Source organism: Vombatus ursinus, unplaced genomic scaffold (genome assembly GCF_900497805.2).
Source record: "Vombatus ursinus unplaced genomic scaffold, bare-nosed wombat genome assembly UNPS02014813.1, whole genome shotgun sequence".
NCBI classification, from domain to species: Eukaryota; Metazoa; Chordata; class Mammalia; order Diprotodontia; family Vombatidae; genus Vombatus; species Vombatus ursinus.
Genome location: NW_020954591.1, coordinates 16,471,814 through 16,497,486, shown reverse-complemented (window position 1 = coordinate 16,497,486; position 25,673 = coordinate 16,471,814). Strand labels below are relative to the sequence as shown.

The 25,673-nt window shown below is 38.4% G+C and overlaps 1 protein-coding gene across 2 annotated transcripts in view; it reads right to left on the bottom strand.

Moving 5' to 3' along the window:
* The window catches only part of SPATA13 (spermatogenesis associated 13), a 151,838-nt gene that overhangs the window by 55,578 nt on the left and 70,587 nt on the right, over positions 1 to 25,673 (bottom strand). The window contains exons 1-3 of one of the 2 annotated variants that reach the window (XM_027835110.1): positions 10,304 to 10,461; positions 5,789 to 6,154; positions 3,080 to 3,224 (exon numbers count right to left, since the gene is read on the bottom strand). In XM_027835110.1, the coding sequence (XP_027690911.1) occupies positions 3,080 to 3,224; positions 5,789 to 6,154; positions 10,304 to 10,372 (580 nt within the window). In that variant the 5' untranslated portion in view covers positions 10,373 to 10,461. Of the gene's footprint in view, positions 1 to 3,079; positions 3,225 to 5,788; positions 6,155 to 10,303; positions 10,462 to 25,673 lie in introns of those variants that run through there. The other variant, XM_027835109.1, reaches the window with a different exon arrangement.

The window sequence follows — 25,673 nt, the reverse complement described above, 5'->3', positions numbered from 1 at the left end:
TCTCTGTCTTACTGTCTGTCTGTCTGTCTGTCTGTCTCTCTCTCTCTCTCTCTCTCTCTCTCTCTCTCTCACACACACACACACACACACACACCCTAAAATGATTTTAAGAAGGGTAGGATAGCTGCTTAGTAGGGAGAAGATAATGATAATGGACAATGAATGACGAGAAGGCAGAACTATTTAACCCTTATTTTATTTCTGTTTTCTTTCTCAGGAAGAATGATCTGTGGACTAGGAAGGAAAAAATATAAATGGCTAAGTAGGAAGATAGTAAGTGAGTACTTAACTGCCCTTGATGAATCAAATCAACAGATCCAGGTGAACTCCATACAAGGGTACTTCAAAAATCTGATGAAAGTGATTGCTGAACTACCATCTATATCTTTGAATGATTGGGATGATCGAAGTGGTACCATGGGTTAAGAAAAGAGAAAATGTACCAACTTAAGAAAAAAAAGGGGGGAGGAAAGATATCCACAAAATTGCAAGCCAATGGAATGTAATCTTGATACCTGGCAAAACTATAGAGCATATTATTAAAGTAATAGTTGGTGAACCTCTTGAAAAGGAAGTAGAGATCATGAAAAGCCAGCACCGCTTAAACAAGAACAGTTATGCCACATTTAGTTCATTTAATTTTTTTTGAAAGGGTTACTAAACAGGCAGAACACAGCAATGTTATAGTTATATATTATATAGTTATATATTTAACCTAGTTTTTAGCAAAATACTTGACAATGTGTCCCATGCTATGCTTGTGGAAAAAGAGAGATGGCTAGGTGGGTTTAGAACTAGTAGGCTCAAAGAACAGGCATTAATGGTTCAATAACAACTTGGAAGAAGGTCTCTAGGAAGGTCATGGATCTATGTTTGGCCCTGAGCTACTTAACATTTTTTTCAATGAATTGGGATAAAGGCATAAATGGCATGCTTATCAAATTTTCAGATAACAAAAAGCCAAGAAAGATAACAGAGTCAGGATCCAAAAAGATCTTGACAAGATAGAAAATTGGGCTGAAACTACTAAGATGAAATTTAATAGGGATAAATGTAGAGCCTTAACATGGGTTCAAAAATTCAACTTGACAAGTACAAAATGAGTGAGACACAACTAGAAAATTTGAAAATGATTCAGACCAGACATTTTAAGTTTTAATGGGTTGCAAGTTCAGTATGAATCAACAGAGTAATATGGGAGTGAAGAATGTTAATGTTAGACCATGTTAAGAGAAGCATTGTGTTCAGAATTAGAGATGTGATAATTGCCTTTTTTAGACCACATCAGGAGTATTGCTTGTTATTCCACTTTTTAAGAAGGACACTGATAAACTGGAAAACATCCAGAAGCAAAGAGGTTGGTGAAGGGTCTCAAGACTGTACCATATACACTAGTTGAAGGAAATTGAGATGTTGAGCCTCAAGTAGACTTGCTAGGACCCTTTTTAGGTATCTGAAAGACTGTGATGTGGAAGACAGATAAGAAAGATCAGACTAGTTTGGTGGCCCCAGAGGCCCAAGTAACCTTGGGCAAGTCACTGCACTTGCTGGGTCTCAGTTTCCTCATCTGTAAAATAAAGAAGATTGGACTAGGTAGTCTCTGAATGTCTTTTTAGCTCTAGATCTATGATATTCTCATCTAAATGGTCCCTGAAACTCCTTCCAAATCTGAGTCTGTAAAACGGAAGACCAAAGAAGTTAAATGACTAGGGCAGAGAAAGGAGCAGTGGTAGAAACTGCAAGAGGCAAACTTAAATTTTGGGCAGCTAGATGGTGCAGTGGATAAAGCACCAGACCTGGAGTCAGGAAGACTCATCTTCCTGAGTTCAAATCCAGCCTCACATGCTTACTAGCTGTGTGATCCTGGACAAGTCACTTAACCCTGTTTGCCTCAGCTTCTTCATCTATAAAATGAGCTGGAGAAGGAAATGGCAAACCACTCCAATAACTTTGCCAAGAAAATCCCAAATGGGGTCACAAGGAGTTGGACACAACTGAAACAAATGAACAACAACAAAAACTTAGATTTGAGGTAAGGAATGATTTCCTAATAATTACAGCTATCCACAATGAAATGTGCTGCCCCAGGAAGTTAAATGACTATCTAAATATCTAAATTCACAAATATATAATTCACAAAGTTAATCAGAAGAAGAGTTTGGATTAAAACCTACATTGTCTGTATCCCAGCCCAGTACACTTTCTATTGTACTATGCTGCTTTAGTTTCAAAGGCAAAGATAAGCCAATAACTGAACTTAGAAACTCCTGATTTAGGGCCAAGTTCTTCATCCATATGGTATCACTAGCTGTTCCCTTACCTAACTATTGATTGACTCTAGAAATCAACTCTAATTCGGGAGATTTAAAAAAACAAAACATAAAAAGTCTAGAGTCTGACTTTAAAGCCCTTCCTAACCTAAGACCTTTCTTCCTTTCCAGTCATCTTAAACTTGATGTATAAGTATTGCCATATATTTCCATGTATTCTATGATTCAGTGACACTGGCCTCCTTGCTTTTCATTGCTTATGACACTTCATCCACTTCATCCATGCCTTTTGCACTGCTCATGCCTTGAATGCTCTCCCTCCTTCTTTCTGCCTCCTGTCTTTAAGTCTAAAACTAAAACTAAAACTAAAACACCACCTTTAGCAAGAAGTCTCTCTCAATGCTTGTGCCTTCTTTCTGAGATTGCTTTGCTTTTACTAGAAATGTAATCTTGAATACACATAGTTGTTTGCATATTGTCTTCTCTATTAGAATGTGAGTTCCTCAAGGTAAGGGAATATTTTTACTTTTCTTTATGTCCCCAGCACCTAGCATAGTGCCTGGCACATAGTAGGTGCTTAATAAAGGCTTAATGTGCAGTCCATTTCACCCAAATGATTATCAAAACACCTCTTTTAAATGTGTAAGTTCAGATGAGCAAAAATTCTAAATGCTTTTTTTTAAAAGCTACATAAAGGACAAAACATAATACTTTAAAAAAAGATGCCTCAAAAAAATTTTTTAAATAGAAAAAAAAAGATGCTTCCTGATGTTTCCTATGGTGATCTCTAAGAACTCCATGAAACTTACTATTAGATGCTCTCATCTGCTGTCTGCGTCCAACTCGGTCCAACCCAATGGGTGTGCTTTGGGAAAATGTGAATGGCCGGAACCGGGCAGAAACAGCTTTATATGGTGGCACTTGATGAGCTGGAACTGGGGGCCTCGTTACTGGCTACAAGAAGAAAATGAAAGGTTGTTATAAGTAATCAACAAAGATTCCCGGAAGTTGTAGTTCTTGTAATCCTTTTCACACAATATGGCCAAGATCAAGGTTCTCACCCTGAAGCTGATTACAGATTTCAAACATCCTCTACCAAATGGTGTCAAAAACCTCAGCTTGCACTGAGTCTCAGCAGCACTTTAAAAGTCTCACTACTTCTTCTGTAACTGTTCACAGTCTACTTCTGCCTACATTCCATCATCTTTCAAACATGAATACAGCCTATGCCATTTGTCAATTGTACATAATACCAACCCAAAGCACTATAGAGAAGAACAGAAAAAGAGAAGTCCATGGAGGAAGCTTGTAGATTTCTTAAGATGTTTCTCCAGATTAATGTAACATCAGAAGTTAAGATATCTTTGGAAGAAGAACCTTCTCACCACCACCATCTCCCACCAGAAAAGCTTCTTCTACTATCTGAAAGGTAGTCTAATTTATGATATCATGTCTCCTCTTCCACATTAAACTAAGTCTGCTGACATGAAGTCTATTTAAAATGGAAGCAATTAGGGGCAGCTAAGTGGCGCAGTGGATAGGACACTGTCACTGAAGTCAGGAGGACCTTAGTTCAAATCTGGCCTCAGACTAAACACTTGACACTTACTAGCTGTGTGACCCTGGGCAAGTAACTTAACCTCAACTGCCTAAAAAAAAAGGGAGCAAGTAATTGGGATTTGTCTTTTCTAAATTTACACCAATTAAATCATTTCTTAGAGTGGCCATTCCCTCCCTGTAAACCAGATCTGCCATATTTAATTTGATTTTAAAATACACACTAAATTAAGGCAGGTTTATAGCCTTTCCTCTTTTTTTGCTTCCCAATTTCCTAAATTGGGCAAATTCAAAGAAAATTTTAAAATAAACTAATTCTCCCAATACTGAGCTCCCTGATAAATTCTCTCTCATATATATACATATATATATACACATTTATATATGTACACACGCATATTTATGTATATAAAAAACACACATACATATACACATGTGTATGTACATATATTTAAAGTAGGCTTAGCTTCCAATCATTTAATATTCCATCTAGTGTACAAATTTTTTTCTAAATGAGTATTGTCTTGACCAGTTCTATGATTTCATTGGTGTATAAAAACTCCCTCTAGGAAGCATGAACTGGAAACAGCTCTGGAATTTATAATCTATGAGAATAGCCAGGGGTACTGAGATGATAGGTGACTTGCCTAGGGTCACCCAGCTAGTACCGCAGAGGCATGACTTGAACCCAGGCTTTATGCCTCAGAGGGACCCTCTATTCACTATCCCATGCTGCCTCTTTGGGAGCAAAACTTTCAAATATGTCTTAAGGATTTCAATGTGAACAAACTCTTCACCTCATTTTTTTAAGTTCTTAATTTTAAGAATTTTAAGTTTAAAGTTTCTAAGTCAAGACTAACTGCAATTAATGATATTAGATAATAGGTTTATCAAAAATGAAATTTATATTCTTTTCAAAATTTTTCCTCTTTGTTGATCCTGATTCACTACCTAGGCTGTAAGTCTCTCTAGTTCTACAGGAGTGGGGAACCTGTGGCCCTCTAGGTCCTCAAGTTCGGCCCTTTGACTGAATCCAAACTTCACAGAACAAATCTCCTTATTAAAAGAGGATAAAGCTGACTGGCCCTGGAGTCAGGAGGACTTGATTTCAAATCTGGCCTCAGACACGTAACACTCACTAGCTGTGTGACTCTGGGCAAGTTACTAAACCCCAATTGCCTCACCCCCCAAAAATATATATAAATAAAAAATAAAAGGGGATAAAACTTGGATTCAGTCAAAAGGCAGCACTTGAGGACCTAGAGGGCCACATGTAGCCTTGAGGCCACAGGTTCCTCACCCCTGCATCTAGGACAAGGAGCATGCCTTATACTTCACTGCCTCTCTCCCCAGTGCCTAGCACAGGTCTAGGCAATTAATAGGGTATTCAATCCTGCTGACTGGTTTTCTGATATATACCAACAGGACCAGTAGTAGAATTTTAACCACTTAATAAACCATTGGAAATTGGCAATATGGCTGGAGAAGTGATCAAGGAAATATATTCCAGAAAATTCCATTTCCTATCTTTAAAAAAAAAATCTCATCTAATTGTCTTCAATTTCTACCTGTCTTTATATATTAAAAATGAAGAGCAAATTTTTCTTCCAGTAAGAGCTTTATCTTTTGTCACTTTCCCCCAGTTCAAATTCAAATTACTTATAACTACATAGGAGACTACAGGATTTTCCCTGTTTACATGCTTCACAAATGACTTACTACCCCAAAGAGAGAAAGAACATTAGTGAAAGGCATCCAGAGGTCAGATTGGTTAGTTTTAATTAGAATATATCTTCAGACAAAATCAGGAAGAAAAGAGGCTGAGAGCAGCTGACATCATACTTGAGGAAAACAGAAGAAAGGAGAAGTATCCCATTTATTTTATAGTTTGAAGACAAAGGCCAAGAGGCTGAAGAAACACTGGGGCTTGTTGATTTTGGAAGAAGCACATCAGATCTTACATGGGTCAGAAGATTTTCTACTTCTTCTGTCTGGCTGTTCCCATAGAAGCTGACCCCGCCTATCACAGAGATGGGTCTTCTTTTTCGGCATCCTCTTGGGTAATCCAAAGAAACATTTTGGTCCGAACGGTCAGAGGATGCCACACTCTGTTGGTTCCCACCATCCACACAGTCCAGGTTCTGGGTTTCCATGGCAACGGAGTCTTCGGGAATGGAGAAGCTTCTGCTTGTCAACTGACTGTAATCAGAGAGGGGCCTCGGTCGAGATCTTTTTCCAGAACCCCATCTCCTCCTTGTGACTCGAGGTGGCTCCGTCTTTTCTTCATCCTGGGAGGAAGACTTCCTCCACTCTTCGTCAGTAACAACCTTTTCAAATGTGAACAAGTTAAGTGCACTTAAATATCTAGAGAAATGTAAAGCAAAATGAAACAACAGCTCCAACCCCCTCCCTATGCCATTAGCCCTCTTTTAAGGGATCCTTGGTTTATTTTGCTATTTTTTTTTTGTGTTACTTGTGTACTGGAAAGTGAACACTTGACTAAGATACAAACTAAAATAAATCAGTCCAATTTTAGTTCCAAACTGAACTAAAACCATAACTTAACCTAGAGTCATTTTGCTGGAAGGACTAGCCAGTATCTGTGATAAGACAAAAAAAAAAAGTTAAAAAAAAAAAAAAGAGCATTGATGTTAATGAAATGCACGATGATTGGACCATCATTTACTCCGCTGCAGTGGCAGGCCTAAATTTCCAGAACAATAGACTAGCCTAAGGAAATACTGTTCAGCTGGTAGAAGAAATGAGTTTACAATGTAATATTTTGCCATTCTGAGGTATTTTCCTATGGTAACATACAGGCTACTCTGAAACAGAAGGTGTTTTAAGAAGATTAAGTCTAACACTGGCAGTGTGGCAAAGGAAATAGGGAGGTATTCTTAAGTCAGAAAGCTTCAGGTTCAAGGCCCTACCTCTGACACATATTGGTTGTGTGACCCTGCAACTCTCTAAGACTATAAATTTCAGAATAATAATAATAATTCACATTTATATAGCCCTTGCTATATGTCAGGTACTGTGCCAAGCACTTTACAATTATCATTTCATTTGATTCTCACAACAACAACGGGAGATAGGTGCTATTGTTATTCCCATTTTAAAGATAAGGAAATTGAGGCAGAGGTTAAGTGACTTGCCCAATGTCACACAGTAAGTTCTGAGTCTGGATTTGAACTCAAGTCTTCCTGACTCCAGGCCCAGAGCTCTCTCCCCTGCACCACCTAGCTGCTCCAAGAAATGTTGCTGATCCACATTGCTAGAGGGAGTTTGCTCACGACCCTATACCTGTGAAATCACAGGTGTAGACCAGAAGAGTACAAGGCTACTTCAGGGTCAATATTGTAGAATGCATTTATTAGTGGCTGCTCAATTAGCAGTGTGACATCAGGAAGTCACTGGCCCTCAGTTTCCTCATTTGCAAAATCAGGAATTTGAACTAGATGAACTCTAAGACTTCTTCCGATTCAAGATTCTATGATTCTTAGGTAATTATTTCCTAAACATTCAAAGCACTTCATTCACATTAGTTGATCCTTTTAAAGATGAGATAGAATAACTATTATTGAGGTATATACCCTGACCTAGATTGGCCTATATAATTCAAAAGCTCATAGGTTTGCTTCTGGACATAATTTTTCCTTCCCTTTAAAGTCCTGATTCCTCCTCCACGAAGTGTAAGGTCCATAGGATCATAGACCTAAAGCTGTAAGGAACCTCAGAGGCTCTGCAATCCCTCATTTTATGGATGAGGAAATGGAGTCTTGGAAAGATTAATGGCTTGCCCAAGATTCTCACAGGTGGGAAGTGGCAGCTGTGGTATTTGAACCTGAGACCTTAGATGCCAAAGTCTACAATCTTTCCCCTGCCCAGCCTCTGTCTAGAGTTAAGGTTTCACCCTTATTATAATAGGCACATTAAAGAAAAGCAAAATAAAATACGTCCTTACATTAACACCCTCTAATGCACTCATGCAATACTGTATGTTACAGTTATCTGTATTTAGGTCATCCTCCAACAAGACTGCAACCTCCAAAAGGGTATGGACCAGTGTAATGGAAACATTGCATTTCTCTTGGAACCTGGAATAAGGCTCTGCATAGAGTAGGCAATGAATAATTGTTTGTTCAATGAAGGGTGTTTAGATGTATCTCCTGCAACATGAGGGCTGAGCGTGGGTCAAGTGTAAAAGGGAAGTAATGAGAGATGACAGCCACAACGGTGGTGAAAGGAAGACAGATCAGCACAGCAAGTTTAAATAGGCATCATGCCACGTGGACAAATCTCACTGGCCTCCATCCTAGTACTTCTGTAGATAAAAAACAGGGGTGAAAGGGCAAGAACTATCCAGGACATAGGGGAAAAGAATAAGAGAGCAACGAATAAGTTACATGGCAGACAAGGGAACAGGGTTTACAGGATCCCTCCCTAGGCCAGGGATTCCTCAAACTAAAGGACAGAACTGTGATAAATTTCCAAATTTAGCAACCCTGACTACCTTGGGATAATGAGTGGCCCCAGAACTGAGAAGATTAAAAGATAGCACATAAACAGGGTTTACAAGTTTACCTTTCTGCTTTTTTTTTCTCTTCAAAACATTAAACTTAAAAAAAAAAAAAACAATCAGTGGTATTCAAAGGCCAGGACAGTGGAAGCCTACCTCATTTTCTCAGTGGTCATATCTTCTTATAACCTAGAAAAGAAGCTTAGAGACTCTAAAACCATCAGGAATGAAAAAGAATTGATATTTAAAACAAATGTCTGATTTTTCTTTGTACTCTGTCTCAGTCTGCCATCCATATTGTGTTCTGGGTAAATCTCTCCCAAAAAGATTCTAATTTTTAGAATGGAAAAACTGAAGCAGGAAGATGAAGAGATTTGTAAGTCAATATAAAAGCTCAAAAGCACTTAGAAGTATTTATTTCACCATAACTAACATATCATGAAAAGGGATAGGGTATGGAGACTGGATTTGTCACTTCACTGTTATAGGGACCTCCCAGGAGAGGAAATTCCCTTCACTAATGCAAGCTGACACCTTCTCCGCAATCTACAATCTTAGAGTTAGTTGCCCAGAGCAAAGAGAGGTTCCAGTGACTTGTTAAAGGTAACACGCGGGGCAACTAAGTAGTGCAGTGGATAGAGCACCAGCCCTGGATTCAGGAGGACCTGAGTTCACATCCAGCCTCAGATACATAACACTTACTAGCTGTATGACCCTGGGCAAGTCACTTAACCCCATTGCCTAGCCAAAAAATAAAAAATAAATAAAGGTAACACAGCCAGTATGTGTCAAAAACAGGATCTGAACATAAGTCTTTTGATTCCATTCAGCTCTCTATCCACTACCACACACTGCCTCTCATAATAATAATAAAAAATATGGACAATAAGGTGAAGAGGAAATACTTTTAACCCTTAACAGTACGAACTGCTCCCCACTGCCTCTATCTGTCCTAAGGCAATCCAGAATTCAACATCATTATTCCAATAGACATTGTTACAAAAGGATGGGCTCTTAAAAATGGTAGAAATTTCAACCCTTTTTCTTCCCTGAAAATTATTCTTTTTGACCATTTTAGTTCAAGATTAAATCATTAGGCAGCTTGAGTGAACAGTGAGAAGGAAATCAATTGCAATCATTCTAACAGACAGTTGGAGAGAGAGAGAGAGAAAGAAAGAGTGTACAGAGGCCCCAGAGATCAGATTTGGGCAAGGTCCATCAAAGCCAGCCCAAAGTGATGATGAATTTCCTTTTTTTTATTTTTATGCAAAAAGGAGCCAGATTTTCTTCACTGAAGCTGAAAAATAAGGAAATGGATTTAGGAAAACAATAGCTTAGCTTAGCTGTGCAGGTAACAAATCCTGCAGAGGACTCAAACACATTCCAGGAAATGATCTCAGCTCAGTAATGCCATGTATTCCCCAAAGCAGGGAAATCAAATACCACCACCAGCAGCGATTGGATTAATCTTTTTAATGCAATATGCCTCAAATCTCGGCCATTGTCCATGTACAGGTGGCACTTAAGAAAGCCCATTTGATGCCTCTGCCTAAACCTGCTGTTCATTCCTGTAAACTCTCAGAGTACAGCAGCAAAGAGAGAAACACAGAGCAGTGTCTTAGGGCCCACAGCAAGATTAGTTTGCAGGAAAATACGTGTTAGGTTTAAGAGTCTGTTTAATTTCTAACCCAAGGACCGAGGGAAGAAATTGCTGAGGTTTCAGTCCCATCAGAAAGAAATAGACCTGAAAGACAAATGAGAACCTTGAACTATTTTCAAAAAGTAAACAACATTGGCCAAGTTTATCTAGCTCAGAAAAAAAAAAAGAAATAAAGTAAACTACCTACATCTAATCTCAGTGAGAAAGTCTTCCATTCTTGATTCTACTTTGAACTCCTTGAAGGGTGTCAAAGAAAAACAAACAAATCTTCCCCCCAAAGAAGCCAAATCGACCTACCTCTGAGTCTGCCACTGGCAAGGGTTGTCCACATACACACTGAAAGAGCAAACAGTTGATCACAACCATATTTTTTAGAGGCTTTTAATAAATAAAGCTCTTTTGCTTTTAAAACAATCCTATTGAGAATGGAAACAGGCCTCCTCCCATGGTTGACTGGGTCCTTTGACAAGGTTCCTGGCAGTCTGGGAGAAGCTCAGGAGAGCCTAGACCCACTCTAAATAGCCAATTCACACCCAAGCCATAAACTTTTGCAAACAGCCTCTCCAGGGAGTCACTGCCCTGTTAACTCTTGCTTAACCAGTCTTAACACACTCTTCCCATTCATTTTCATTTTACTGGTCTCTGTCCACTGGAATTTCTGTTCATGTTGATCAACAACTCTAGTGTCTTCCTTTAAAGCAGGGGTTCTTAACCTGAGATTCAAAGGAATCCATGGATAGATTTCAGGGGGGTCCGTGAACTTGGATAGCAAAAAATAGATGTTCATTTCACAATATAATTGGTTTCCTTTGTAACTCTATGCATTTTATTTTGTGCATTTAAAAACATTACTCTGCTTAGCACAGTGCCTGGCACATAGAAGAAGTTTAATAAATGATTGTTGCCTTGTCTTGAGAAGGCGGCCGTAGGTTTTACCGGACTTCCAAAAGGAACTATGACCCCAAAAATAGTTTAAGAACCCCTGCTTTAAAGGAAAAAAACATGAAAAGTGATCAGGGACTAGCTATCACACAGAAAGCCTACAATCACTTATAATTCATCCTAGGAAAGTTACATAATGAAATTTTATGTAAAACTACTTTACTAAACTGTGACCCAAATGTATCACGGTTATAAAGAAAAACAGCAAATATTTACAGGAGAGATAAGTTAAAGGGATGCAGATGAGAAGACATTTTTGTTATTCAGTAAGATCTACAAATAATTTTTCAAACTTCACTGTTAGAAGATTTGTGATTTCATGTGGTCTTAGGCTAAATTAACAGAAGTTTGATGTCCAGAAGAATGGAGTCCTATGTGGTCTCGTCAGACCACATTTGCAATCTTACATTCAGTTCTGGTCATCATATTTCTAAAAGTGCTAGAATGTGCCAGGATGGTGAAGGGATTTGGGAATATATCCTCCAAAGATAGGATCACTGCTTGGCATGAATGGGAAAATGATAATGGATAATGTGGGGGGGGGTAATGCTGCTCTTTTATTCTGTTCGTTTTCTCTGCCAAGGAGAATGATCTTTGGACTAGAAAGAACAGGACAGAAACAGGACAAAAACAGATAATATGAAGTACCCAAGATTAGTAGGGAAATGGTAAGACAGTACATCTGTCTTTGATGAGTTCAAGCTAACAGGCTTGACTTCATCTACAGAAGGGAAGCCATCACAGCAAAGATCCCTAAACTCCGCTTTTATGGGGATCAGTTGAAAGAAGTAGAGATGCTTACCCTAGCAAAAAAAATTTGGCAAGGGGAGCATGAAAGCAGTTTTCAAGTACCTTAAGGTTTACTATGTAGAAGAGATTTAGATTTGTTCTGTTTGTCCCAAGAGTAATAGGTGAGAGTTGCAGGAGCAAACTTAGGCTTAACATAAGGAAACACATCCTGACAATTAGAGCTTTCTAGAACTGGAATGGGCTATGTCATGAGGTAGTGGGTTAACCCTCACAATACTAACATATATTAGTATATATATTATGCACATGTACATGTGGTATGTTATACATCATATTTTATATATGTGATATACTACTTATATATATATATATGCATATGATATATTTTATATGTCATAGTTATTTACCTCTCTCTCTACCAGCATGTGAGCTCCTTGAGATGAGTCTGTGATTTTTGCTTCTCCCTCACCCTTTCCAACTTGGCAAGTCCTGTCAATTCTATGTTTCCTATATTTAGACCATCCTTTCCATTCTTTCCATTCTCCAGCCTAGCACAAGCCCTCATTACCTTTTACCTACAGTATTGCAATAGTCTTATAACTGTTCTCCCTCATCCCACCTATCCCAGAGAATGCTACTAAAGTAATCATTCTATCGTTATCCTATTGCTCCTCTCTTCAAAAACAGGACTCATCTTTTGTTTTTTGTTCCTGGATCTTTACTTACCCCATCATTCCCTATGCCCAGAACACATCCCTGATACCCACAATCTCTGTCCAGCCTCCTGGGAAATCTTATCCTTCAAGACCTACTTCTCCCATCACATTAGCCCTGATTTCCCTCAGTTGGTAATGATATTCGAACTCACACAGAAGTCCATACCTCTTTTACATACCTATTTCATTATATTATGCCTAATTGATTTGTATTATACTTAATTAATTTGGGTGATCATTCATAAACAACTGTCTATGTGAGCAGATATTCTATTAAGGTCTAGTTAATTGCTTTCCTCTATTTACCTCTTCTTATATTTAAGTTTCTTCTCTTAAACTTAAGCTTATCTGTGCATGTGTTACATACCATCCTACATGCCAAATATCTTGAATATCCAGCATAGTACCCAACACAATGTTTTAAACAAAGCAAGTGCTCAGGACATACTTTCAGAACAACCACAATGCTTCTGTGCCATTTAGAAAGCACTTTCACATAGACTGTCTCATTGTTTTTTCCCACACAAATTTATTCTACAAGGTTGCCAGGACAGGATAGGTATGGCTGCCCCCATTTTGCAGATAAGGAAATTGAAGTTCATGGAGGTTAAGTGACCTGTGATAGTAGGTAGTACAGCCGGAATTACTATTACTCTTCTGAATCCTAGTTCAGCGCTGATCTCTGGCTTAAGGTTATGACCTCATGTTAGTGGCAGAACTAGTACTACATAGCTCAAGGCTCCTGACTACCAAACTCTGAGCTTTTTAAGTGGATAATAATAAAAATAACAACAATAAAAAACAGTTAGCATATAGCACCTACTATGTGCAAGGCACTGTGCTAAGTGCTTTACAAATATGATCTCATTTGATTCTCACAAAAACCCTGGGAAATGGATGCTATTATTATCCCCATTTTTCCAGATGGTAAAACTGAGGTATACAGAATAAATGACTTGCCCAGCAAGTATCTGAGGCCACATTTGAACTCAAGTTGTTCTAACTCCAGGCCCAATATTTTATCCACTGCATGTGCCTAGCGTTCCCCAGTCAATCACATATTGATTTTCTAATAGTGATGTGTATTCTTTAAGATTGGGCAGGTAGGCAAGTGCAGTGGATAGAGTGTTGTGCCTGGAGTCAGGAAGACACCTTTTCCAGAGTTCAAAAACGGCCTCAGACACTAGCTGCGTGACTCTGGGCAAGTCACTTTACTTGCCTCAGTTTCCTCATCTGTAAAATGAGCTGGAAAAGGAAATGACAAACTACTCCAGTGTCTTTGCCAAGAAAACTCCAAATGGGGTCACGGAGTCAAACACCATTGAAATGACTGAATAAATAACAATAACAAAAAGTCTTTAAGAGGCTACTTATTGTAAGAATATTTAGATGGAAGGAGGTAGAGTAAGGAGGGCAGTGAACTAAATCTTAATAGAACATCTACTAAAATATGACCTGTTGCTCATTAATGTTCCCCCAAAGCCAATTTGCTTATGGTCACAGTACAGTCAAGCATGACTCATTGAATTGGTCCCCAGATTGATAAAAGCTTTCCCTTCAGATCAGGGCTCATCCAGATTCAGAGATGAATCCCATTATCAGACCTTCCCAAGTCCATTCACATGACCCTTGATTGGCCCCAAATTAGACAGGCCTCTTTTAAAATATCGTTGTTGTTCATGACCCCATTTGGGGTCTTCTTGGCAAAGATACTGGGGTAATTTGTCATTTCCTTCTCCAGCTCATTTTATAGATGAGGAAACTGAGGAAAACAGGGTTAAGTGACTTACCCAGAGTCACACAGCTAGTAAGTGTCCAAGGCCAGATCTGAACTCAGGTCTTCCTGACTCCAGGCATAGTACTCTATCTACTGTGCCACTTAGTTCCCCCCCTTTCAGAAATATATCCTTATCTACTTGTAGCATATAGGCACAGAAGAATCTCAATTCCAGCTAAGGTTTTTAAAAATTAATTCATAGAAGGTGCTCTATAACTGAAATGCATCTCTAATTTGGGCTATAAGCCCTTTGCTTTATTTCTAGAACTTTGCTTTTTGGTACATAATCTATACACATTTTACCTATACTTACCATAGGGTCCTCCCCCCAACTAGAATATAAGCTTCTTGAGGGTGTGGTACAGTGGACAGAACACAATTTGAAATCAGCAGATCTATGTTCAAACCCTGCTTCTGTCACTTACTATTATTTGACCTTGAACAAATCTTTTAACTTTTCTAGGCCTCAGGTTCTTCATCTGTAAAAATGAAAAGGTTGGAGCTGATGGCATCTAAGACCCTTTTTAGCTCCACGACCTTATAACTGGTTTGTTTTTTTTCTTTGTATCCCTAATGCCTAGGATAGTAGTTGGAACACAGTAGGCTTTCAATGTATGCTAGATAAATTGAATCAGTTTGTATTGCTAGAATTATAAAAGCTGAAGACTTTAAAAAAAAAAAAGCTCTCCTCTAGGTCTCATGTAAATAGCATTAGCTATTAGCAGAAATATTTTCAGTGTTACTTTTTCAGATTTCCAAGAAACAAACAAACAAAAAAACTCAATAAAGTTTTATAATCAGGGAGGCTGTGGCCTTGACTCTTCTTGGACAGTAAATGTTTCTTATCTCCCTTGCCGAAGGCAAGTTAAGTCATTTCTACAAATAATTGGGAAATATGGTAATGGCATCATACTCTTCAACTGTCCTTGAATGTCACAAGGGCAAATTCAAAATGAATCATAATTGTGTAATTAGGCCACTTGTAGCAAAAGTGCAAATAGTGAGGCCTGGCCATGCTTAGAATCCTTAGTTCATTTAGCACACTGCTAGGAACCTAGTAGACTTTTTTTATACATACTTGAATTGAGTTCATTATGAGTTGAAAAATGGTTGTGCTTTTTTGGGAACAAAATACAATGAAGGTAATTTCAGATCTAGGAAAAAAAAAAACTCCGTATTGGACTCACCAAAGACTAGCCATCTAAACAAAGGTGTCTTTCTCCTCAGCTGAACCCAGTGGCGTTATTCTCATAAGAACCATAATCCCGAGATGATTAGTCTTGCTCTACATTATAGGTATACTGTGCTTTATGAATAACTTAAGTTTAGATCACCAAAAGATCTCAGAGAATTAACAGATGTCAAACCCTGACGTAATACTTGAGGCCTGAAAGCCACTTACCCTGATTTCTCTGTACTCAGAGTTGCATTTCCAGCATAATTAATTATCAGATATTTACAACAGGATATTCTATAGGTACCTCCTACTTATAAATGTAAAAATAGTAAAGGCACTGAAAAGGCCTACCTTGTTGGGAAACAAGTATATACAAAAGTCAGTTGAATTTAATAAACGTTTATCGAACATTAGAGAGGCAGCACAGCAAAGGAGATAAAGAGCTGGCCTCAGAGTCAGGAAGACTGGGGCTACAGTAGATGAACCTAAGCCCTCTTCTATTACTGGAGCTTTAATTGATTACAAAATAAATTTGAAGAAAGTATGGTGAATTTATATTTTATTTGCTATTCCTTTTCTACAATCAAATTACTTAGGAAGATGACTAAAAAGTTAAGTATTCAAGAACTTTTAAAAATTCAAATGCATCAGAAATTCATTCTTTTTAATTAATTCTTTCTAATTCATTCTTTAATTTTTCATTCAACACACCACCTCTCTGGAGCTTTACTGACACAATTCTCTCTTGTTTCTCTGTTATCTGTCTATTTACTCCTCAGTCTCCTATTTTGGATCTATGACTGATGAGTCATAGTTTTTAATACATGATGTATGTGTAGTCCAAGGCTCTGTCCTGGGTCCTCTTTTCTTTTTTCACTCAGATTTGAAACTTTCAAGACATTTGGCTCTTCCCTCTCCTTTACTTCTCAATATTCAATCAATTGCCATATCTTGTTAATTCTACCTTCCTGACATTTCTCAGACCCACCTCCTTCTTTCTATTCACATATTCACCATCCTAATCAGGCCCTCAAAAATCCTTGCCTAAGAACGAGGAGATCATTGCACAAACCAACAGCAATATTGTACGATCACCTGCGAATGGCTTAGCTATTCTCAGCAATACAAAGATCCAAGACAGTTCTGAAGGTCTTATGATGAAAAATGCTATCCACAGAAAGAACTGATGGAATTTGAATGCAGATCAAAGCATACCTTTTTACTTTATTTTTTTTTCATGGGTTTTTTTTTGGGGGGGGTGTTTTCTTTCACAACATGATTAATAGGAACTATGTTTTGCATGACTGAACATGTATAACCTATCTCAAATTGCTTGCCATCTCAGAGAGGGAACAGATAAGAGAAGGGAGAGAATTTTGAACTCAAAATTTTAAAAGGGGGGGGGTGCAGCTAGATGGGGCAGTGAATAGAGCACCGGCCCTGGAGTCAGAAGGACCTGAGTTCAAATTCGGCTTCAGACACATAATACTTACTAGCTGTGTGACTCTGGGCAAGTCACTTAACCCCAACTGCCTCACCAAAAAAAAAAAAATTTTTTTTTAAATATTAAGAATTGTTTTTACATATAATTGGAAATTTTTTTTTAAATCTTCTTGCCTAGATTATTGTTTCTAATTAAATCTCTCCCATCTCCAAATCATCTTCCACACAGTTGCCAAAATGATGTTCCTAAAGCATGTTTCTGGCCATGCCACTCCCCTGCTCAAAAGGTTCCAATGGTTTCTCACCACCTACAGTCAAGTCAGCAAGTATTTATTAAGCACCTACTGTGTACCAGGTACTGTGCTAAACACCAAGGATACAAAGAGAAGCAAAAATAGTCCCTGCCCTCAAGGAGCTCATAATCTAATGCAGAAGACAACATGGAAACAACTAGGTACAAACAAGCTATATACAGGATACAATGGAGATAATCTCTGAGGAAAGGCATTAGCATTAATCAGGAGATTAATATGCCATTATAGAAGGTATTATTTTAGCTGAGACTTGAAGGAAGCCAGGAGGCAGAGATGTAGGAGAGAATTCTGAGTGTGAGGGACAAGCAGCAAAAAGGCATCATTTGGGAAATGGGCTGTTGTGTGCTGAGGTAGAGGGTGGGGGAGAGGAAAAGGGCCAGTGTTGCTGAATAACAGATTATGTGGAAAGGAATAAGAAGACTAGAAAACTAAGAAGGAATCAGGTTATAAAGAGCTTTAAAAGCCAAAGAGATGATTTCCTATTTGATTCTAGAAGTAATAAGGAGTCACTGGAATTCACTGAATAGGGGAGTGATATGGTCAGACCTATTCTTTAGGAAGATCACTCCGATGGCTGAGGGGAGGCTGAAGATTATGGCAAAATTCCAGGCATGAGGCAATGAGGTCATGCAGTGTCAGAGGAGGGAAGGGGGCCCGATAGAAGACAGGATTTGGCAAGACTGTATATGGGGGAGTGTGTGAGAGAGAGAGTGATGGGTTGAAAATGACACGTAGGTTGTGAGTCTGGGTAACTTGAAAGATGGTAGCACACTCAGTAGTAATATGGAATTCAGGGAAAGGGAAGGGCTTGAGGGGAGAAAGAGGAGTTCAGTTTTGGACACGCTGAGTTTAAGATATCCACAGGACAGCCAGGATTCTAGGATATAATACACCATATGGCTCCAATGTGACTTTCCAGGTGTATTACATAACCCTCCCTTCACTCACTCTACTTTCTGCTGCACCAGATTATTTGCTATTCTTCAAACATTATGTTAACCTCCCCACCACCACCCCATCTCCATTGTTCCCTCTGGTTGAAACACATTCCTTCCTCACCACCACGTCTTAGAATGCCTACCTTCCTTTCTTTAAAACTCAGTTCAAATGCCTTTTCTTTTCCTGATTCCCCTGCTGCTATTCCCCACTCACAAAATTACTTTGTATATATAGTGAATCTATCTATACAAGTGTACATGTTGATTCACCTGATAAAATGGAAAGTCCTTGATGACAGGAACTGTTGTTTTTAACTTCGTATCTCCACCCCCAGCATCTATCAGAGCATCTGGCATGAAGTAGGTGCTTAATAAATGCTTGATGATTAACTGAATATATGCATAGAACCTTTGGAATATTTGTGTTGAAGATTTAAGTTGTGCTGTTTTCATGGGGAACAGAGTGGATAGAAGGGTGTGAAAAAGAGAAGACTGCAGCTGCATGTGAATAAATAAGAAAGAGAGATTCAGTTTTGGTAGAGATGAAAAGTGAATGTCAAAGTTGTTAAAAACAAGTAGCTAAGTGTTTGCTACACAACAAACACCTGAAAGTTCCTGTTGACATAGTGTAAGCCACAAAATGAATTTTCCCATGTTTCCTAACAATTCGGAGTCCTGACTCTCACTCCAAAACCAGTGACAGGCAGCAATTTTAGCTGGTCCCAGGATGGGAAGGGAGTTACTACCCCTTCAACCACATGAAAGGGGAGGAAAAAAATCAAGACACATGGGCTTTCCTTTCCAGACCCTGATTTATCTTGAGTGCATTTGGATTCCAATTCTTTCCCCCATTATCACTGTCCCTGGATTCAAGGTCTCTTGTTCCAGCACAAATATTTGGGCCCTACCAATGTAGTAGATATGGTTCCTAAAATGCTCTAAATAAACTGAATTTGGCAGGATGATATAGTAGTAAAGGCAGGGGATGTGGACTTATGTCTGGGTTCAGGCAGCTATGTGGTGTAGTGGACAGAATGATTCAGTTGGAATCAAGAAGACCTGAGTTTGAATTCTGTCTTAGACACTATCGCTAGGACCCTGTGTAAGTCACTTTACCTCTTTAAGCCTCAATTTCTTAATCTGCAAAATGATGACAATAATAGCACCTCCCACAAATGCTTGTTGGGAGCTTAAATGAGATAATATATGTAAATTATTTTGCAAATCTTAAAGGACTACAAATGTGAATTATTATTATTATTACTATATGAGTGGTTGAACTAGATCAGACATGTCAAACATGTGGCCCACTGGCAACTTGGGGCCCATGTCATTCCTGAGTGTGCCTAAACTAGATTAAAATGTAATTAGAAAATATTTAACAAAATTTAAAAAATACAATTAAACACAGATAATGTTAATATGTAGTTTTCCTAAGTCAATATGCAGCCCACAGGGATGTATGGCTTAGTGGCCCCCATTTCTATTTGAATTTGACAACACTGATCTGGATGATCCCTAAGAACTAATCTCTTCCCCAACCTCTAATCTAATATCTATTATTCAGTTTCTACACAGTGCATGAGGAATGATGGCCTCTTTGTCCTTTTCTCTTCAAGTATCTCCATTCTTTTTTTTGTCTACATTTCAGTTAGTGCTTGTTTAAGACACTTGCCTTAGACACAGCCCAAAGAAGGGACCAAAGGTCATGTGGAACAGTTTATGGGGAAAAAAAGGCAAAGGTTGAAGAAAGTAAAATTCACTGATGTTTGAAAAGGAGAAATAGAAAAGAGGACTCTAAGAAAACACTGACCTTCTGCTTCTTTCACAATTTGTCCTTCTTTGGGGGGAATATTTACTAGTCGCATAGAAGTTTATCATCTGTTTTTAAACGTGATAAAATCTAGTAAACAAAAAGAAATCCCTTGAGATTCATGTAGATTGTTGACTGTATTAGTATTGTCACAAAGGCTGGTCAGATTCAATACCAGCATTGTTTTATTTACAAAGCAAGCTGTAGCCTCTTTACTATTAACACCAAGGAACATAAGAACTTGACTTTTCTGTCCTCTGTTTCAAAACAGTCTGAACTTGAAATAGGCAAAAAGACAAGTGACACATTTAAAGTAAAACTGCCACAAGTCTCCTCCTAATCTTGTCCATGCTCCATTCAGCTGCCAAAGTGACTTCCCTAAAGCACAAGTCAAACCATGTCATCCTCCTACTCAACAGACTCGCTTGACCCTCCTCCCCACCCCCATCATCTCCAGGATCAAATACTAAAATCCTCTGCTGTTCAAGGCTCTTCATAACCTCCTCCCCACCCCTTTACCTTTCCAGTCTTCTTACACCTTGTTCCCTGACATGCACTCTTCGATCCAGTGACACTGACCTCCCTGCTATTCCACAAACAAGACACTATCTCTCAGCTCCAGACATTTTCTCTGGCTGTCCTCCATGCCTGGAATGCTCTCCCTTCACATCTCTGACTTCTGGCTTCCCCCCACTTCCTTCAAGTACCAACTAAAATCTCACCTTCTACAAGAAGCCTTTCTTGTCCCTCTTAATTCTAGTGCCTTCCTTCTGTTAATTATTTCCTATTTATCTTATATATGGCTTGTTTGTACAGGTCTCCTCCATTAGATTATGAGTTCCTTGAGAGCAAGTGCTGTTTTTTACCTCTGTATCCCTAGCACTTAGTACAATACCTAGCACATAGTAGGTAATTAATAAATGTTAATTGATGGATTGAATTTAGAAAACTGATACTTTTAAGAAGAGTTTTGAGGACACATAAGACCACTTTTTGGCTGTCAGTGATTCAGAGAAATATGTCCTGCTGTCAGTTAATAAATCCTTTTTTCCCCCCACATCAGAAATTCCACAATCATTAGGAATCAAATTGTTGGTCTTCCTATTCCATTTCAAACCAAGGACCTTTTCTCAGTGTTTGGGCATTAGTACTCAGTCTTGTTGTGTACCAGGTTGGAGCTCATACAGACAACAGGTGACAACATCATCACTGGCAGTTAAACATTTCAGCACTTGCTATAGTGCACTGTGTCCAATGTGGGAGTGGATAAATGGTGCTATTCATGAAAACCCAAGATATTTGTAACTTAATGGGGATTAGGACATTAGAACATTTAGACTGCAGAAATTTTAGTGACTGATTTTTCATACACTGAGTTTATCAGGGGCAGCATACATCTGGTTTTAGATTGTAATTGTGAAGACTATGAATGGCTAGGAATACAAACACTGAGATTACAGAGAAAGGCTAAAGATAGTCTCTGCTCTCAAGGAGCTCACATTCTAAAGAAGACAACATGTAAACAACCATATACATACAAACTATGGACAGGATAAATTGGAAATAATCAGCAAAGGGGAAGGCAAAAGAATTAAGGGGGATCAGGAAAGATTTCCTTTAGAAAGTGGGTCTTTAGCTGAGACCTGAAGGAAGCCAGGGAAGCCAGGAGATGGAGATAAGGAGAGAGAACATTCCGGGAATGGGGGACAGCCAGTAAAAAGGGTTGGAGTCGGGAGATGAAATTTCTTTTTCAAGAACAGCAAAGAAAGTCGGTGTTAATGGAATGCAGAGTGCATAAAGGAGAGGAAGTTAAGGTATAAGAAGACAATTAAGATTTTCCTCAACCTACATGTACAAAAATATTTATAGCAACTCTTTTTGTGGTGGCCAACAGTTGGAAATTGAGGGGATGCCCATCAATTGGGGAATGGCTGAACAAGTTGTGGTATATGAATGTAATGGAATACTATTGTGCTATAAGAAATGATGAGCAGACAGATTTCAGAAAAATCTAGAAAGACTTGTATGGACTGATGCTGAGTGAAGTGAGCAGAACCAGGAGAACACTGTACACAGTAACAGCAACACTGTACAATGATCAACTTGACTTAGCTCTTCTCAGCAATACAATGATTCGAGAAAATTCCAAAAGACTCATGGAAGAATATGTTATCTACATCCAGAGAAAGAACTGATGGAGTCTAAATATAAATTAAAGCATACTATTTTCACTTTTTAATTTTTTTCCTATTTTTCCCTTCTATCCTATTTCTTCTTTCACAACATATTAATATGGAATATATGTTTTACATAATTGCACATGTGTAACCTATATCAAATTGTTTGCCATCTTGGGGAGGGAGAAAAATTTGGAACTCTTATGAAAAATGAATGTTGAAAATTGTCTCTGTGTAATTAGAAAAAATAAAACACCATTAAATTTTTTAAAATAATGACTCAGCCTTCCAGTCTATAACATAAAGTAGGGCTTATAAAGACAATATCAACTTCACAAAACATACTGATACTATATCACTGAATATGATTGCATGTGAATAGTGACTTTCTCTGGCTGACTTATATACTTCAGACAATTTCAGACTGTGTAGTGGGATATCATTTACAGTTGATTAAATGTGCGTTATTCTTATAAAAAGCTGGGCATTAGGCTCTTGGTTAGGAGAATAACCCCCTATCATAACATAGCTTCCATGGGAAATTAGATTCAACATCATTTCAACATACAGCCCCCATCTCCAGGAATATAATTTGGTAAAGCACAGTGTGAGATGAGAACAAAAAACGTTCTTCCAAACCACATAGTCTTCATCGGGTTCACAGAACCATAGACTTGGAGCTGGGAGGACCTTAAAGGCCTTCTAGTGCAACTTCTCACTTTCTTGAAGCTTCAAATGATTAAATGACTTGCCCAAGATCACATGGATCTAAACTCAAACCCAGTTCCTATGGCTCCAAATCCAAAGCCCTTTTCTTTACCTCACTGAATGTACAAATGTGTCAGGTTCATAATAATCACTGGCATCTAATGTTTTGAAAGGTCATAACTACTGAACTCCAAAATAAAGATATCTTTAAATTTTCCATTGGAAAAAGAAACTCTCTTGACCTATTGCCAAGTGAACATTGTCAAATAGATAGCAAATAGACCATGCTTTAAAAATTTGAAGCAGAAGAGGTCAAATACTTAGTGATAATAAAATATTTTTCTTGAATATAGATGATTCTTTTCCAACTTGGGTTATGTACTTGGTTCGTCTATGCTGAACTGAGACTTCCACAGACCTTTTTCTTCATGACTGTAACTTTATCTGATAACAAAAATAAGAAGAAAAAACATAGGCTGGAAAAAAGCTGGGTGCCCAGTCTATTAATTCTCAATCATATGTAAAGCATACTGTGAAAAGAGATCTATGTCTTATGCAACCCTACTCCTGGGTTGCGCTATCAGAAATGTTGCAAAACATTGACATTTCTGAAAGGAAGTCATGGGAACAGAGGATTAAGTTCATTAAAAAAAGAAATTTTGGTTTCCCAAAGAAAGGGCATGAAATAAAGGGGTACTATTTTTTTTTCTTTTTGGTGAGGCAATCAGGGTTAAATAACTTGCCCAGGGTCACACAGCTAGTAAGTATCAAGTGTCTGAGGCCAGATTTGAACTCCAAGGCTGGAGCTCTATCCACTGCACCACCTAGCTGCCCCTAAAAGGGTACTTTTTTTAAAAAAAATTACTATTTCTAAAAGAATTCTATCGTGACACAGACCTGGACAATCTTTCTGAGAGAAGGTCTTTGAGAACTGGTCAAGTAAGGGTACTTTGGCTTCTTCTCATTTTGCTAACTCTGAACCAAAGCTATGAAACTTTCTTGGAGAACTGTTTGTTTCCATAGCAATCAGGTTTCTAACTCAGATAATTCAAGCCATAAAAACAGGGCCATCACTACATGAGGCTTTTATGGATTGTTCAGTCAGGGGTGGGGAACCAGCAGCCTCAAGGCCACATGTAGTCCTCTAGGTCCTCTGACTTCAAAGTTTGGATTTAGTCAAAGGGCCACACTTGAGGACCTAGAGGGTCACATGTGGCCTTGAAGATGCAGATTCCCCATCCCTGGCTTCAGCTGCTAATTCCTTCTCCTCTAAATCACCTTGTATCTATTTGGTATATGCCTATATATGACTGTAGCTCTTCCCAACTATACTGTAAGTTCTTTGTGGGCAGGGAATATTTTCACTTTTTATCCATACAGCTTATTATAATGCCTGGTACATGGTAGGCACTTACTAAATACCTACTGATTACCTGATTAAATTATAGTTTCAGAGTTGGAAGGGACTTCAACAACCATTTGTTTCAACCCACTCAAATTGATTCTATACCATATCAAGAGGTCTTTACTTGGAGATCTCCAGTAACAGGGAAAGCATATTTTCCTGGGCCAGTTGATTAAACTTTTGAATAACTTGAATTATCAGATTGTTCCTTATATCAAGCCTAAATCTGCCCTTTTTACCACTTCCACTCAATGCTCCTAGCTTTGTCTTCTGGGGGGGGGGGGTCAAACAGAACAAGTGGAATCCTTCTTTCACATTACAGTTGTTAAGGTCTTGACAATATTTATCACATGCTACCTGAGCCTTCCTTTGCTATCTTAGCACACAACATATCTACGAGGGTAGTTTCCCTCTGCCAACAATTAAGCAAAGGACCATAAAGTTAGGATCACAAAACCACAGTCTTAGAGCTGGAAGTGACCTTGCAAATCATCTATTCCAACCTTCTTACTTTACAGATAAGAAAAATGAGGTTCAGAAAAGGGACATGACTTCCCCAAAGTCACATAGGTAGTATGTCTGGCACATAGGGGACTTCCTTCATAAATGCCAGGCTGACTGCCTGCCTACCTTACTATAGCATAAACTCAATGTTTTCAATGGTTACCCTCAGGACACCCTCCATTTTCAATGTTTTTTCTAAATATTGTGTCCCCAAACTAAAGACAGTCCTCCAGATGTGCTTTGGTCTCTGCAAGGCAGATTACAGTAGGATTATAATCTCATCTACTTAGAAGCCAAAACTGTGCACTGATCATATTAGAAAAATAATAGCTAATGATACCACATTTCCTCCATTTCTCCTACTGCTGTGAAGTGGCGACTTCACTTACATCTAAAGTATCCTGGCATCACCCTAAATTTACTCCCAAAGATAAGGAATCATTAGTGTTTGGAAAAAGAATCCTAGGATCTAAGGATCTTAGGATCAAGTATGATAAGTTTGGAGAGACAAAAGGGTTGGTCATCAAGTAGTAATGTTTTTCTTATACTACAGCAACTCAGGAAACCAGAAAACTAATGTGTATGAATGAGGGAAGCTGAGATCCGTACTGGTGGAGGACTCCCTCCACCAATTACCCACATTGATAAATCATGGTTCTTTTAAACTATTTAAATAAACATTGTACACTAAAGAGCTTTTAGGTTTTCCCAACTTGGACTAATGGATTTCCTACCTAGGATCTCACAAAACATTTTGTTTTGTACCCCTCTAATGCACTTTTGTATTCCTTGGTGTGATATTTTATATTATCATTATATATTACATTCCTCCAATTCCCATTTAAGTTCTAGGACGTCGGTAGCCATGTCTTATCTTATCCCCTTACCTGACTCTACCAGAACCTCCTACCACCTTAGGCACAGAGCAGATACTTAAGAAATGTTTCTTGAATTGAATGATCTCTGCCTGGAATATGGCAGGAGCCTTCAGTCTGGTCTCCCG